The sequence below is a fragment of the Haliotis cracherodii genome, unplaced genomic scaffold, assembly GCF_022045235.1.
Source record: "Haliotis cracherodii isolate W230 unplaced genomic scaffold, xgHalCrac1.p SCAF_4, whole genome shotgun sequence".
In the NCBI taxonomy this organism is placed as follows: Eukaryota; Metazoa; Mollusca; class Gastropoda; order Lepetellida; family Haliotidae; genus Haliotis; species Haliotis cracherodii.
In genome coordinates, this window is record NW_027266297.1 from 53,756,183 (window position 1) to 53,773,980 (window position 17,798).

Sequence of the window (17,798 nt, forward strand, 5' to 3'; positions counted from 1 at the left end):
CGGCCTATTCTTCCCTGAGAATCCCTATACGGGGTAACAATCGGAAAGGGAATCTTATACATGTCTTATTACATTTTAAAGTAAATATATGGGTACAGCTGTCTACGCGGAATATACCTGTACAGGTCCACAGAGAGAAGGATCCAGTGCCACGGGAATAGGGAGAGGGCTTGGGCTCATAAAAGACCCTCCCTTCCTTCGGGTGGGGTGCGCGGTGAAGATGGGGCAGCCAGTGGCGGGATCTTTGGGGCATGCTCCACGTTTTAGGAAGAACATCTCCAGGTGGGCGGGGCGCCCGGGGGTGGGGCGGAGGTAGGGTGGGAGACGGTGGTAGGATACAGGGGGGCGGGTGACAGGGCGTCCTGGGGGAGGAGATTAGTATAAAGATGAAGGAGGTGTCAGTAGTCGTACATGGAATGATTGAAACAAGTCATTTTCGGGGACGGTTTATTCGTCTACAATGGAAAGGTAAACTCTAGTTATAAGGGAGTGAAAATGAGTTCTGTTGCATTGAAACAACTATGACAAAAATTTTTTTTTTCGGGCCAAAGAAAATTTACACATAAAAATTGGACTTGACCAACAAATAACAAACGTTATCAAAAGGGTACTAGACGGGGAAGGTCCCGAAACAAATGATATCAGTAAACAATACATCCCCATCGAATACCCATTTCTTGCTTGTTTTATTTGTTTGTTTGTTGTTTAACGCCGCACTCAGCAATATTCCTGCTTTATGACGGCGGTCTGTAAATAATCAAATCTGGACCAGAAAATCCAGTGATTTACATCATGAGCATCGATCCTTGCAATTGGGAAACGATGACATGCATCAACCAAGTCAGCGAATCTGACCACCCGATCCCGTTAGTCGCCTCTTGTGACAAGCATAGTCGCCTTTTACAGCAAGCATGGGTTGATGCAAGACCTATTCTACCCCGGATCTTCACGGGTCTGTTTTATTTGTAGTGCGACCACCATGAAACATCGATGTATACTTTCTTTTGCCGGGCAGGATAGTTTGAATTCAGTTATTATTAGGGGTTGTACGTGTCATATTGAACAGGGCACACCAAGTCAGTTGATAAGTTTTAATGTGAAGTAATTTTGAAAAGACCAATCTGGAATTGAACTATTTGGGATATTTTCAAATGTGCTTTGGTTTATGATACGTAATCAACTACCCGAATACACTTCTAAATGCCTTTCAAAGACCTGATACTGGAATAGCAGTTATTAGATATTTATTCTAGTCATCTTATTTAGTATAAAGTTGGCCATCTTATTTGGGCACAGCAGATATACAACCAAGTAGTTATATCTTGTTATTGGCTCTGGTGAAAACATAATAATGCTAACAATTAAACTGAGGCTGCCATCCTGACAAACACTGGTTGGTACAACGGCATTCGCGGATGTACATAGATGAAAGTATAGTTCTTTTCAGGATAATAACATTTTAATAAATGTGTAGCTATGCATTTCTGTAGTCGATAGAAGTAATGAAAAGAATGTGAATAAAACTTATTTTGTTTAAATGTCGGACTATATTTCGTGACTGCTCGTGTGATTCCGAGGCAAACGGAATGGCACGGAAAAGGGCGAGTGGTGACGAAAGGGACGCCATTTTTTTCATAGCAACCGACTTGACAACATCTCGAGCGGCCATTTTGGATCAATGTTGAGGTCTGATCAAGTTTGTGTTTGAAGCGGGAAATTCAAAATAATTAGGCGAGAAATAACACATGCGCTATACATGTATTCCTGATATCATTAGAAGGAATATGCGATGAAATAAAATGTGAATTTTTATGAGAAAAACACTAAACGGTACATCTTTCGTGAAGAATGAAAATGTCGGCCCGAAATGACAGAATACTCTGTGAACAAGCAGAAGGAGGAGTTGAAAAGATGAAGTTCAAATATTGTCATGCCATGAGTCATTGTCACATAGCATCCATCAGTAAAAATATAATCAGAAACACACCCGTCAATTCATGACATAGCCTATCAGGGACATCACTGAAATCGATTGTCTCATTTTGAGAATAAGAAAGGTTCCGTTAGAATTTGTTTAGAATGTCATAGAAATGTCATTTAGGCTATCCCAGTCTCAAATAAAATAACTATATAAACATCTACAAACCTGAGACAGCTCTCTCATCCATCCTTGGGACAATACGAACACTTGTGAAGATTCAATGGCAAAAAAGAAAACTCTGGCAGCGCTTCAATGTATCTCTGATGAGCGACAAGGAAACAGTAGGCCGAGGTTGCTTTGACTTCAGCTTTTATCAACAACGCGCGGACGTGAGAGAAGACAATCGTAACTAAGCAACGCGTTAACCCCCTGGATGCTACAGGGACATATATGTCCCTCCTCTACAACCCTCACAGATACACTTCACAGTTTTGAATAAGGTGGGAAATTCCCTGTCCTGTGATATAATCCACTGGCATTTTAGGCCAAGTAAAAGTACTGAAAATGACCTCTGAAAATAGGATACACATTACTAAATACCACTCACGGCGTTATTTACAGCATGTTTTAAAATCTAAATTTCGGATATTTACTCGGAGAAATGAATTTTTTTTAAATAGCATATTAGTGATCACGGGAATCTCTTTTTTTATCAAATCACCAATGATCATTCCAAAACGTCGCCGATAACCCTAGAATCGTTTCGAATGTTTTGGAAAATATGCAAACACGAACGCCGAAGTGAACTTTTCGCCAAATTGGATATAGTGTTTACAAAATCACGTTTCACGTACATCGGTTATCAGACGCCTGTAACATCACGTATATTTCAAACTTAGCTGCGATACATACATCCTTGAATTCCTCATACATTTGAGAATCAAATGACACATTGTCTTTGTCATCAATACAAAGTGCCTTGATGAAATCAAGCAAAATAAGTTAGGCGTGAAAACGAACGCTGTGCTCGACAATTTCTGACAATTTCCGCTTGTTTCAATGAAAACTATAACAACAAATAACAGTACATAGGTTGTCAGAATGTTTCTGATTACTTACATGTCACATTTATATATACTAGTATACGATCCCTGAATCAACGAAAGTCCCCTCGTAAAATCCCGCGTACTGTTGACAGTGAACACGCCATTTCGTAAAAGTCGGTCACCGGTAGTGATGTCATATGTCAACATTGTTGTACATATTTAGTAATTTCTTTGAGGTGAAGGTCCTTGAATGAGAGGGTACACGATCATTGTATCATGCTGTTTACAGTTTCAGTTATGATGTAGATTTTGCATATCTTTTATACATTTTTTCACACAATTAATTTCACTTTGGATATTTGTCAATGTTCAAAATGATATCATACGGAAATACAGGCCACAACATGTATGAACGAACCTTTGATAATCACCTGTTTGTTTGAACATTGTTTACATAACAATTGATAGGGTTATAGTGTCGAATACGATATTTCCTTCCTTTGGCCATGTGTTACAAGATGAAGTGTAAATGAAAAACTGCAGCATTTACGTATTTCTTGGGATGTGTAATAGTCAATATTATAAGTTCATATAACCAATGTCTATGAAAAGCCGTTTCATTTTATTCTATAACAAAAACGGAATATATTACTTTAAGAAAAGGGATAATAGTTTTCGTTAAAATATATGCACACATTTCTGAAAGAATTGTCTTGGTCTTGGAATTGTTGTTTATGTCGTTTGATACACAGAACAGTGATATCTAACGATTCGTCAGGTGCGCGTTAGTCACAAATAATTTACGAATTATTCCTCTCGTTTTGCATTATATAATCAATGGGTTCATTCTTTTTTCAATATTGTGATAACAGGATATTTAACTGTTTACTTTATTTCTCCGGGAATTGTAAGAATTATAAAAATAAAACCGGGCCATGCCATGTACCCCGTTGGTTCAACCTTATACGATTATCCTGATAATTCTATATCAATAGAGCTTTCTTCACATCTTTTATTGTGTAATTCTGAGACGAGATGAAGGGAAATTATAACATAATAATGAACAAATATATGGCCAATATTGAATATAATTTCTGTTGTTTTGAAATATTCTTTTGGGTATTTCATTACGTAAATTGATGCCAAACAGGTGCGTGTAAGATACACGATAAACTATCTAATTGTTTATACATTCAAGACATTATTTACTAGGTGAAAGCAGTCTTTTGAGGTTGTGTCGACAAAAGCGTCAAATTCCGTTTTGCACATCGAGATTTTCCATACCATGAACGAAAATTAGGGGAAATATATGTTAATCAAAACACCAGTGTCATCTTTCTCCGACGTTCTCAAAGACATAAAAACAGCTATGACGTGAAATAGAATGGTGTTATTTTTTTTGGTATTTCATTACATTTGATGATAATGCTAGTGTTCCATTAATAATGGTGCAACATTAGTCAAATTACGCTTACACATTCAGGAGAATGTTGGAATCTAAGGACTAAGTTATAGGTTAGATAGGGCCATCCATTTCTCCTCTATTACCTCTTTTTTATGAAGTACGATTTCATCATTTCTTCTGGGTTTTTTTTTATGACAAAACGTATACAGTTTCAATATCGATATTTATGTTGGAATAGTTTGGTTTCTCAATGAACAAAACACCACGAAAATATATTGTCGGTACCCACAGCTAATTCTCACCAAGTGACCTGAGTTATGGATAAGCATAGCGGAGTTATGCCCCCTTTTCTTTGTACGTGTGTAAACCGCTCTGTCGCCTTTTGACGTCATAGAGAAAAATCAGTTTTCGTCATTTACCGCATGCTATTTTTGGCATTGAATGTATGTCGTTATACATACGCATAAAACTCCATTTGGCATATAGTTATGTCGTTCAGATATTAGGCAGTATTTTGTTCGCTCACAGTTTCCGTAAAGCTTCTAAATAAAAAAAATCGTCGCATAGTACTTTTATCGGTGTACGATAAAAAGCGGAGAAATTTACTGTTTTTCAAAGAAGAATAAATTCTCGGACAACACTTGGAAGTGTCTTTTTTTTAAAACCGGTTTAATATTTGCAGTTAAATTTACACCATCAAATAGGAAATTTAATATTCTCCACCTCTGCGTAAGTTTATAGCCAGAGGTAGATCCAGTGCCGCGTGAGCGCAATTCTCGCACAACCTTCACTTTTCCGATCTTAGGAAAATGTGCGTCAGAAAAAAAACTCGGCATCCAGAGGGTTAACAATGTGGCACACGTTCGAAAAACACGGCTTTTCTTGCTTAGTTTTCAAAAGCGTTTCATAATCGAGAAGATCAAGACGGCGCGAAGAAATCTGGTAGCATAACTACTTATTGATGCAAGTACCTATACTGTCATTATGCGCACATTGTTCACCCAGATGGTGAAACTAATTTTAAATTTCTGGGGGTACCTTCAGAATCAGGAATGAGAACGTGACACATCTGAGTTTAAACATATATGTAATAGAAAAAAGAAAACACACGTATGTTTTCACGACTATGACTTCTGAAACATTAGTTATTGTTTTCAAGGAACAATTAATTACTTAAGAGGTATTAAGTTGACGCAAGCATAGTGTTATAAATACAAAATATTTAAAATTTTAACTGAATGGAACGACACAAAAACTACTTTGCAACATATGTTGTAATGTCTAGAACTGAACGAAAAATTATGGCAGTGACGCAATGGCTGCACAGAATGGCATAACATTGTTTTGTACATCTACAGTGGTAAAATTATTTATATTTTTCATCATTAATATTTTCAAAGTAATAGTTACATTGTTGTAATATTATTATATAATGAACTAGATCAGTGGAGACATACAGATATCGAAACCCACAAAGTTGTGAGGGCGAAGTTTTTCACATAACCATGAATCATACTTCTCTAATAGAGTTACCTCCCTAAAGCTCAGCGTATTGTCTGTTTATTCCGGAAGCCAGGCACCTCAGTTATTCACGCTGTACAAACGTTCCATACTTTATAACTTGTATGATTTGCTGATTTGGTTGATGCATGTCATCGTATACCAATTTTGTAGATCGATGCTCATATTGCCAGTCACTGGATTGTCTCGTCCAGATTCCAATATTTACAGACCACCGTCGTATAGTGGCGTTAAACAACAAACCCAACTCCAACGGGTCTCCATGAAATGCATGGCCTGTGATTGAAATATGCCACGTGGTCGGGGTACTATGGGACCACCCGATCCAATTGGTCCCTCTTGCTTCACAAACCAAGATTGGATTATATTTACAGTACAATATTTTGTAATGTAAGAGAGTGGAGAGTATTTGACCTTTGCACTTTGACCATGGCCCTATGTTGTCTCAGAATGCATATTCTCTAACTGTAAACATCATTTCACCAGATAAAAGACACTGCCACGCCATTTTGAAGTGTTGACAAAATATACAGGTGACCTACAGTGTAGTGTCATTATTTTCACCAACGGTTTTCTGGCAGCAAGATGGCGTACCAAAGAAATAGAAACCCTTGCGGACATAGTTGTGAGATACTTTTTAATTGAGCTGGCATATTTGTTCAGTCAATGACTATTTAACACCTCCGACAATTTGGGGATGCATCATACTGGGTTTTGTTGATCATCTTAAGGTTTCATTTGGAACAATAGGTAATAAAAAAATGATGGATTTATAGGATTGAAAATATGGTTTAGTCACATAAAAATCCTGTATTGTCAAAGCTATCTTTACCATCATCGGGACAAAGAAAACCCTTGTCATTCGGATTCTAATTTCTTTTTTTTTCTGATTGTTCGAATTACAGCGCCTACAACAACTAGTACATCCATGTCCTGATACATTGAGGAGAAACATCATGGGTCTCATGTATTACAAGCAAATGCATCATCCAAGCAAATGTCAGAATCTGAGTCATGTCTTGTTGGAAAACACAACAAAAACTCAAAAGCCAAATATCCAATGTATTTATTCATATATATTTCTCAATCACAGTATTATACATCATTGTTGCATTAGATTAGTAAACAATAGTTTATTATATCCAACTCCTAATTATGTAAGCAAAATGATGAATAATCTTTTGAGTCTACTTCAGACCCAACATACATGATGAGAGCAGCAGCACTTTTACAAAAATGCAACCCTCACATTTTTGTTTACTTCAAATCCACAATCCTTCAAGTTCAGAAACACAACAAAATTCATGAAAATATTTCTCAAATGCAACTGAAAACTACAGGTTGGCACACCGGATTATCTAAGTCAAAATATTCAAGTAACAACAGGCTTGCTTCGAAAATAAAATCTATGAATTCTTTTTCAATTATACAGGTTAAAAGGCAAGGAGTAGCAAACCAATAAAACAAAAGCATGAAATACTCATATCCCCCGTCAATGTTACATGCCCGGTTATGTGCAATGCATTAGCTCCTGTGAACTATCAATGGACCTTTTTATAAATGGCCTAATTGCAGCACTAAAAAGTTATTACTGGTGTTGTTTTGCCATCTGCAGTTTATGATAGAATATGTAACTGTATTAGTAATGAGTTGTGTTATTACTTAAACAATAATCAGAGAAGTAAGGGAGTTCTTACTTTAGTTAGAGATCAATGAGAGCAGGGGTCACCATGGGGTGTACTGAGAGGTACAGCACCAGTCATCTGATGATCTGAGTAGTAGACTGGAGTCTGGAATGCTACAGCACTGGCATGATCAGTAAACAACAAGTCCAGTGTAGCTCCAAGACAGTGAGTTGAAGATCGAGTGAATGAGTTGAGTCATTTTCCGCACATTAAAGAAATCTTCAAGTTTCAGCTTTTCACCCGTTTCACAGTTGAAATCCCCAGTAACTAGGACATGTTCACATTCATCTGTGTGTTTCTGTGAAACACAAAACATCAAGCACACCAACAAACTGTCAACGTTTATAAATGTTGACGGGGAATTAGGACAAAATCGACATCACTGTCCCGGAATGTTTTATGCACATGTATACAATAAACAACAAATACACAATGAGCGGAATACCTGCTCTGACAACACAAACACAGCGATGAGCGGAACTTCCAGCTCAGGCATACATGAGGTGAGCGGAGCTCCAGCGCAACCTCGGAACGTTTCCTACGAGCGACATGCACATGTCATGGCTACAGGGCAATTAGCCTTAGAATCAAATGTTCTTCAGACAATGGTTGTCGTAAATCAGTCGCTATGACAAACTATCAAAAGGCACCAGTTCACCACTAGACCTATCTATGTGCCAAGTTTGGTTAAGATATATCTCATGGTTTTTGTGTTCTGTTCCGGAAACGAAATGTGACGGAAGGACGGAAAGACGGACGGACGGCACCCATTCCTATATCCCCCTTCCACTTCGTGGCGGGGGGTCATAATTCCTGGACAACCAAAATAATATTTCTAACCATGAATGATATCCATGTTCAAGTTAGCGGACACAATTCAGACAAGTTTACAAGGTGAGTTAATATACTGAACTACGATGAAAACTAGGATCCATGCTTCTAGGGATCGAAGGTTGTTTACGGCGTGCAAGAGAGAGTTTGTATTGGCCTCACATGTCTGACGACATTAAACAGTACATCAGTGCTTACCCGAGGCAAGGGAGTCAACTGACTGTAAAAGGTTCAGTTTTCTCCCTTGCCGAACTAGGCTCGAATTTCTGGCTCGATCGTAGCGCCACTAGTGGCTATTACAAGTTATGTCCCTTCTGTGTCCCTCCTAGTGACCAATCAGATTCCACCTCTCATATCACTTGCATTTGCTTCAAACAAAATGGCTGCGCCAAGTCAAGACAAGTGCGTCAAATCATGTGAGCACCTTGATTAAAAACATGACAAGATTTGGAAAATATCTGTTTGACGAGTTGGCGGAACACATGTTTTGCATTTGACCAGAATCTGTGTGGCAATTTACGAACTGGATGTTGATTTCGTTATGTGATTTTGAATAGACTGTACACAGACTCAGTCCAGCCAAAATATAACTCCATGATTCCCGCCATGTTCGGCAAGGGTAGAAACTGGACTTTCATGGTGAGTTACCTCCCTTGCCTCGGGAATATGTCAAACAATGAAGTTGCCACCATTTTTTTCAAACTCCTACCTGAGAATAAACATGTTTGTTTTGAAATGTTGAGTGTTACCAATCCCTTTAAAGTAGATTTTGGTGTAGCAGTGTATACAAGTGCATACGGAATATGATGAGCTTCTCATTGGTTGTGGTTCGAGTATATTATACTTTGTAGATGTTTTGGTTGGTTGGTTTGTTTATAAAGCCACCCTCAGCAGCATTCCAGCTATATGACGGCGGTCTGTACATAATCAAGTCTGGCCCTGGCAATCCAGTGAATGACATCATAAGTATCGATCCATGCTGAAATACGATGACATGCATCAACCAAGTTAGCAAGCCTGACCACCCGATCCTGTTAGTCGCCGCTTATGACAAGTATTCACCTGTTGCAGCAAGCATATGTTACTGAAGACCTATTCTAATTGTCAATGATTCATTGTATCTGTATTATCAGTTATCAAAGTGTAATATCAGTTATGAAAATGTAAGTGGAATGAAGTGTTTCAAAATACGGGGTACTGAAGCTTTGCAATTTACTTCTTGTATGTATACATGGTAACAGCAAACAAAATTGACACTTGTCCTGTGGTATATTATCGGGGGGTCAGTTTGTTGGGGAGGCGGTGTGGTAGGTGGGGGTAGCAGCAGTTGCCCCTGAATCAGGTGTGTGAAATTATTAAGTATCTTGTCCGTCCATTGCTTTGCGATAAATCACGTCTGATGTTAATGTTTGCATTCTTGTATAATGTATTATGTATATTTGATGCAGAAATGTAGATGAATGATTTACTGAATACAGTCGAAACTGTTAATAACTGTATAAAGATGTGATCCACTTTCAAACATGTTTTTGTCTGTGCGTGGGTGTATCTCTACATGGGATGCATTCATTTACATTACAAATAGAACTTACAAAGACATATGAACATACATAGACATATGGACAAAACACCAGAGACATTGAGGAGACACACTGACATAGCACCAGAGACATGGGAGAGACACATGGACATAACACCAGAGACATGAAGGAGACACATGGGCATGGAGGAGACACGGGGACATAGCACCAGAGAGATGGGAGAGACACATGGACATAACACCAGAGACATGGAGGAGACACGGGGACATGACACCAGAGACATAGAGGAGACACAGGGACATAGCACCAGAGACATGGAGGGGACACATGGACATAACACCAGTGACATGGAAGAGACACAGAGACATAACACCAGAGACGTAGAGGAGACACAGGGACATAGCACCAGAGACATGGAGGGGACACATGGACATAACACCAGAGACATGGAGGAGACACGGGGACATAACACCAAAGACATAGAGGAGACACGGGGACATAACACCAGAGACATGGAGGGGACACAGGGACATAACACCAGAGACATAGAGGAGACACAGGGACATAACACAAGAGACATGGAGGAGACACATGGACATAACACCAGAGACATGGAGGAGACACAGGGACATAACACCTGAGATATAGAGGGGACACAGGGACATAAAAGAGATACAGGGACATAACACCAGAGACATAAAGGGGACACATGGACATAGAGGAGACACAGGGACATAACACCAGGGACATAAAGGAGACACAGGGACATGGAGGAGACACAGGGACATAGCACCAGAGACATGGAGGGGACACAGGGGCATAACACCAGGGACATTGATGAGACACACGGACATGGATGAGACACATGGACATAGCACAAGCGACATGGAGGAGACACATGGACATGGAACCAGAGACATGGGGGGGGGGGGGGGGGGGGCACACGGACATGGCACCAGAGACATGGAGGAGACACCGGGACATAACACCAGAGACATGGAGGAGACACACAGACATGGAGATGACACATGGACATAACACAAGGGACATGGAGGAGACACAGGGACATAACACATGGGTCATGGAGGAGACACACGTACATGGAGGAGACACAGGGATATGGAGGAGACACACAGACATGGAGGAGACACACAGACATAACACCAGAGACATGGAAGAGACACGCGGACATGGAGGAGACACGCGGACATGGAGAAGACACATGGACATAGCACCAGAGACGTGGAAGAGACAGGGACATAACACCAGGGACTTGGAGGAGACACATGGACATAGCATCAGAGACATGGAGGAGGCACAGGGACATAACACCAAAGACATGGAAGAGACACAGGGACATAGCGCCAGAGACATGAAAGAGACAGGGACATAACACCAGGGACATGGAGGAGACACATGGACATGGAAACAAAGGGACATAACACCAGAGACATGGACACACAGACATAGATGAGACACAGGGACATTGATGAGACACAGGGACATAACGGCAGAAACATGGAGGAGACACAGGGACATAGGACCTGAGACATGGAGGAGACACAGGGACATAGCACCTGAGACATTGAGAAGACACAGGGATATGGAGGAGACACGGGGACATAGCGCCAGAGACATGTAGGAGACAGGGACATCGATGAGACACAGGGACATAACGCCAGAAACATGGAGGAGACAAAGGGACATAACACCAGAGACATGGACACACAGACATGGATTCGACACAGGGACATCGATGAGACACACAGACATGGAGGAGACACAGGGACATCGATGAGACACACAGACATGGATTAGACACTGGGACATCGATGAGACACAGGGACATAACGCCAGAAACATGGAGGAAACACAGGGACATAGGACATGGAGGGGACACAGAGATATGGAGGAGACACGGGGACATAGCGCCAGAGACATGTAGGAGACACAGGGATATGGAGGAGACACAGTTTTGCAGGTGACATGGTCATGGAGGAGACAAGGACATGGTAGAAACACGGACACGGAGGACACAGGGACATGGAGGAGACACTGCGACAAGGAGGAGACATGGAGGATACATTGGGCCATGGAGGAGACACTAGAACATGAAGGAGACACAGGGGCATGGAGACACATGGACATAACACCAGGGTCATGGAGGATACATAGGGAAATGGAGGAGACACAGGTACATGGAGGAGGCACGGGGACATGGAGACACATGGACATAACACCAGGGTCATGGAGGAGACATAGGGAAATGGAGGAGACACAGGGACATGGAGGAGACATGGGGACATGAAGGAGACAAGGAAATGGAAGAGACACGGGGACACGGAGGAGACACAAGGACGAGGAGACACGGGGACATGAAGGAGACACAGGGACATAAAGTTGACATGGAGGAGACACAGGGACATGGAGGAGACACACGGACACGAAGGAGATATGGATATAACACCAGGGAAACAGAGGAGACACAAGGACATGGAGGAGACATGGGGACATGGAGGAGACACAAGGCCATAACACGTGGCGCTCAGTTGTCCAAGTACAGAATTAGGTCCCTTTGCTGTATCCAAGATTCGCCCTGATAATGATCTTTGATCTGGCAGCACCATATATGTGCTGATGAATTTTGCTAGTGTGGTAAACATAAATGCCAAAAGTAATGACTGCAGCTAAACCAAATCCACAAAGTCTCTGTGTATTATCATTAGCAGAATCACCTGCTTTAGAAAACAAATATAGAAAACATGACTCCAAATAAGAGCTAAACTAAGTTTATTGAGTAAATGATACTTATGGAAACATTAATAAAATAGTTTTAACAAAAGACAATCCTAAATTATTGATTGCATCAATATAAGCATTAGTTATCTTAATTCTTAGGAAATATTCGCTGTATTTGTTTATTTACCAGATTAAAAATTGGGACAGTTACATGTTTCTTTCATTTCATGACTTGCATATGGTATATTTTCCTTAAATTCAATAAATGACTTTTTAACCATGATTATTGACATTTGTTTACTTGAAGTTTGTTTGAACAACAGTTACGTTAGGATTAGGGTGACTTGGGCCACTTTCTGCCCTTTTACAGCTAGAATATACAAAATTAATTTCCTGCCGTAGTCCTGTAGCTATGTCACAAAAGGGACCCATGGCCTTGTGATTTATAGCGTAAGCGTTGGTCATATTAAAACAATGAATTAAAACCTCAAGCCAGGTTATTTCCCCAATGGCCTGGGAAAAAACGGAACCTATTCTGATTTGGAATACCCACAACCAAGGAGGAACATTTATTCATGTACATTACACTATTGTTAGTAATCGTTTAGAACACTTTTTTTACATTTGTAACATTGTTGTTGAAACATCTATTTATAGCACTAATGCCATTGTAAATATTACCTTTTATAAAATCTATTTAAAGCACTAACACCATCGTAGTTATAACCTTTATAACGTCTATTTATAGCATTAACACAATCGTAAGTATTACCTTTCATAAAATATATTTAAAGCACTAACACCATCGTAATTATTACCTTTATAAGGTCTATTTATAGCACTAACACAATCGTAAGTATTACCTTTTATAAAATATATTTATAGCCTTAACACAATTGTAATTATTACCTTTCTAAAATACATTTATAGCACTAACACCATCGTAATTATTACCTTTTATAAAATATATTTATAGCCTTAACACAATTGTAATTATTACCTTTCATAAAATACATTTATAGCACTATCACCATCGTAATTATTACCTGTATAACGTCTATTTATAGCACTAACACAATCGTAAGTATTACCTTTTATAAAATATATTTATAGCCTTAACACAATCGTAATTATTACCTTTATAAAATACATTTATAGCACTAACACCATCGTAATTATTACCTGTATAACGTCTATATATAGCACTAACACAATCGTAAGTATTACCTTTTATAAAATACATTTATAGCCTTAACACAATCGTAAAAATTATCTTTTATAAAATACATTTATAGCACTAACACCATCGTAATTATTACTTTTTCTTAAATCTTCTGGTGTCCCCCGCCGTGATATTGCTGGGATATTGCTAAAAGCGGCGTAAAAAAATACTCACCCAATCGTAATTATTACCTTTTATTAAATCTATTTATAGCACTAACACCACCGTATACATTACCGTTTATTACATCTATTTATAGCACTAACACCATCATAATTATTACCGTTATAACATCTATTTATAGCACTAACACATCGTAGTTATCATATTTTTAAACATATATTTATAGCTGTAACACCTTCGTAAATATTACCTTGTTTGACATCTATTTACAGCACTAACACTATCATAAATGTAACCTTTTATGACATTTAGTTTTTAGCCCCGCACTAGGCCATGTTGCAGCTTTATAACCGGAGCCTGTAAATAATCGAGTATGGACCAGACAAACCAGTGATATTTTGAGCAACGATCTACATCGCCGGGGCGCGATGACACACAATCATTGTAATCGCTTAGTATGACAAGCATAGATTGCGAGGGACCTATTCTATTATTTATATGAATAGCGAGTAGTATAAATATAACAAGCATCGCCGCGAAACACTTATTTATATGAATAACAGTATCGTAAATTTTATCATGTAAAGGATCGCAACAGACTAGATGTTATCATTTAAGGCATCTGTAAATGCGTTAAGCATAACTTATGTGGCTTTTATTTCTAAAACCAACACTATCGTGAAGTGTCTCATGTATAACTAGTTAGTAAGTTATTCAATTATTTAGTTATTGTAAACTATAACTAGCTTTATTTATTTATTTATTTATTGATTCATTGGTTCATTGATTCATTCATTGATTCATTCATTCATTCATTCATTCATTCATTCATTCATTTATTTATTTATAGGTCAAGTGGTGACTCGGCAAGTCTCTGGATGCGCCGTCGGTTGGTTGTGGAGCTCGGGACATCGGTCGTCTTCTTGGTGGGGGAGTTGCCTTGCTTTCTCCGCCACACACGACGTCTGCCGCGGCTCACATCACCCGGGGTTGCTGTCGTTGAGGCGGCTTCTCCTGTCTTATGTGTCTCCACCTGGTGGACAATCTCGCACTTCTTCACCCCGCCCGGAAGGAATGGTGTTGCTGTCTCCACGCGGCGGTGCTTGTCGCCGACCAAGGTGTCCAGATTGCTTCGCTTCCGTTTGCGGGAAAGGTCAAGTGGCTGGTCACTATGGATATCTTTGTGAGAATGAACCTAGAGATAGAAAAACAATGGACTTTTGCTCATTTCCTATCGTGATCAGGCGAGGTGGGTCTATGTTCTTGTGTTTAGTGACAACCCTGCCCTAAAGTTTGAAACAATGAAAATCATTTAAGAATGCTGTTTGATTCAATGTACGTTTTTCAACATGTTTTTATTACATATTTTGTTGAAATTGCAAACCTAACAACATTGTTTAATATTATTAAATCCCGAACTCGACCCTTCTGCAACCGCACTATGATATCAATCATTACATTACGAACGGAGACCTTAAAATTAACACCTTGGTGTCATTATTGATTGTTGATCGTTGTTAACGCCACACTCGGCAATATTCCAGCTATGTGACGGTGGAATGTAAATATATCAAGTCTGGACCAGACAACACAGTGATTGACATCATGAGCATCGTCTATGCAATAGGAATACAAGGACATGTACCAGGCAAGTCAGCGAGTCGCCTCTTACTTCATGGGTTGGTAAAGGCCAGTTCTAACCCGGATCTTCACGGGTCCATTGGTGTCATTAAAGGTATGCATATACATTGTACGTCTTTCTACAACGTCGCATGTAGATCGTTTGAATAGCTTTGGTCTACGAGAACCTGTACAGTCCAGGGACGGATGATGAGCGCAATAAATGTTTATCATGTCTTACCTTCCTGGATCGAGCGCCAAGTTGTCCAGAATCCGTAGCAGCACCTTTTGTGTCTCGTGTAGCAGAACGCTCTGAGAGAGGTTGTAGACTCAGTCTGGAGAACGGCAACCTGAGCATCAACACCTGTTTGTCGACGCGGGCCTTGGACCTCCTGGATGTACGTCTGCGCTTCTTGGTGTGCTCCTGGAACGGACGGTGTGGGCAAACCTCTTTGTCATTTGTTATCAAAACGTGTATGTGTGTGTGTGTGTGTGTGTGTGTGTGTGTGTGTGTGTGTGTGTGTGTGTGTGTGTGTGTGTGTGTGTGTGATTGTATGTGTGTGTGTGTGTGAACCAGTTAAGACACAAGTGCACTTAAAATCGTGCTTCTAAAGATAAAACAAGGGGATAACTAAGAAATACTGGATAAATAAAAAAGCTGGATCTAGGATGAGAGGAGGTTAAGATATGCAGAGTCTGCAATCCCTAGTAATATCATAACGTGGTCCTACCTGTGGAAGACTTAAAGCGTGATGCTGGGCGTCTTGGCGTAGGTGGAGACGCGAGGCGGTGACGGCATCATCCAGATAAAGCTAAGTGCACATGAAGCAATATATGAACGAGTCTGTTTACATGTCAAAGACACAATGAAGAAGAAGAAGAAGTTGTGTGTAATTTGATGGAAATAAAACAAAAATAATAATGACAATAATATATAATTTAAACTGATGTCCAGATCTATCGTATTGTCGTTCACTTGCAACCAAGCGAAAATCATATCCGGTCAATTAAAATCAGATGAAGACTAAAGTTGCATTAAAAATTATATCCAGTACAAATATAGAGAGCGGCTCAACAAATAGGAAATGCCCTTTGAACATATCAACGAAAAATATTTGGCCCAGAAATCGTAAAACAAAACAAAACAAACAAAACTTAAAAGATTTTATCAAATTCCAAAATTGTATTCCTTTAGTCATGTTTAAATTTTACACGGGTTCGTCATTCCAAATGCAGGGTTAGAAATTGGCACTGGTCTTATAGTCTTTGCCAAAGTACCCAATAGTTAAGGTGTCATAAGGACTACTAGAATTTTGCCATTATCAAGGGTTTTGCTATATGTTATCATTATAAGGACTACTAGGCAGTTAGTTTCTATCGCTGAGATGGATCGGGAAACTGTTTCGTGAATGTTTCCATGATTACAATTTGAACAGTTCGGAGAACATCCTCATCAGTAATTGACGTGTACGCACAAAGTCCACGGTGCCCTTAGCAAAGCCGCGAACATGTGATATAAGGAAATTAGTGAAAGGCAACGATTAAGAGCTACCTCCCTTTACCTATTCCCCAACTTACATAGGCACCGTGAAGAAACCCTCTTGTGGAGGAAAGATTGTTCTTAAAATAGGACAAAGTATAGGTTGGTTTGAAGATGTGTGCCTTACATGAATTAAACGGGGTTGATTAGGTGAACAGTCAACAGTACACAAGTCACTGCATAGTACCGTAACTGCTTTAAACGTGCACAGAACTTTGTCTTCTGTCATGATATGGATCAAAAATACATTGCATTTATACTCGGGAAACGATTTGCGTTAATCTATACTATCAGGCCTGAGTGAAGGTAGACCAAACTTGGCATATCCAACTTATCTGTAGCTTATAATGGACTTGTGTGTAGATTTCCACCAGTCTCGGACTAACGGACAAGTGTCCATATGTATAGATGCATATACGCTTGAAACATTGTAACCTACCCGATCTTAATTCAATGGTCGTCTCCTGCGACAAACATCATGTCCTGGCGACCTATTCTTCCCTGAAAATCCCTATACGGGGTAACAATCGGAAAGGGAATCTTATATATGTCTTATTACATTTTAAAGTAAATATATGGGTACAGCTGTCTACGCGGAATATAC

At 39.6% G+C, this 17,798-nt stretch overlaps 2 protein-coding genes across 2 annotated transcripts; one reads left to right on the top strand and one right to left on the bottom strand.

Moving 5' to 3' along the window:
• The first annotated feature begins 10,126 nt into the window (after positions 1 to 10,126).
• On the top strand, positions 10,127 to 10,591 carry LOC139479487 (uncharacterized). The gene has a single exon (XM_071262333.1). It carries the CDS (start codon positions 10,127 to 10,129, stop codon positions 10,589 to 10,591), a length of 465 nt encoding a protein of 154 aa, XP_071118434.1.
• A 4,287-nt stretch (positions 10,592 to 14,878) lies between these two features.
• On the bottom strand, positions 14,879 to 17,423 carry LOC139479672 (uncharacterized). Its single transcript, XM_071262517.1, has 4 exons — positions 17,322 to 17,423; positions 16,386 to 16,466; positions 15,896 to 16,078; positions 14,879 to 15,229 (listed from the first exon to the last, which is right to left on the bottom strand). Exons 1-4 carry the CDS (start codon positions 17,421 to 17,423, stop codon positions 14,879 to 14,881), a joined length of 717 nt encoding a protein of 238 aa, XP_071118618.1.
• Between the last annotated feature and the right edge of the window lie 375 nt (positions 17,424 to 17,798).

Coding starts and splice junctions, on each gene's coding strand:
- LOC139479487 (XM_071262333.1), top strand. CDS start 10,127: ATGGGCATGGAGGAGACACGGGGACATAGCACCAGAGAGATGGGAGAG.
- LOC139479672 (XM_071262517.1), bottom strand. CDS start 17,423: ATGACAGAAGACAAAGTTCTGTGCACGTTTAAAGCAGTTACGGTACTA. Junction 16,079..16,385: donor ACGCTTTAAGTCTTCCACAG/GTAGGACCACGT, acceptor CGTCCGTTCCAG/GAGCACACCAAGAAGCGCAG. Junction 15,230..15,895: donor TTGGCGCTCGATCCAGGAAG/GTAAGACATGAT, acceptor TTCTATCTCTAG/GTTCATTCTCACAAAGATAT.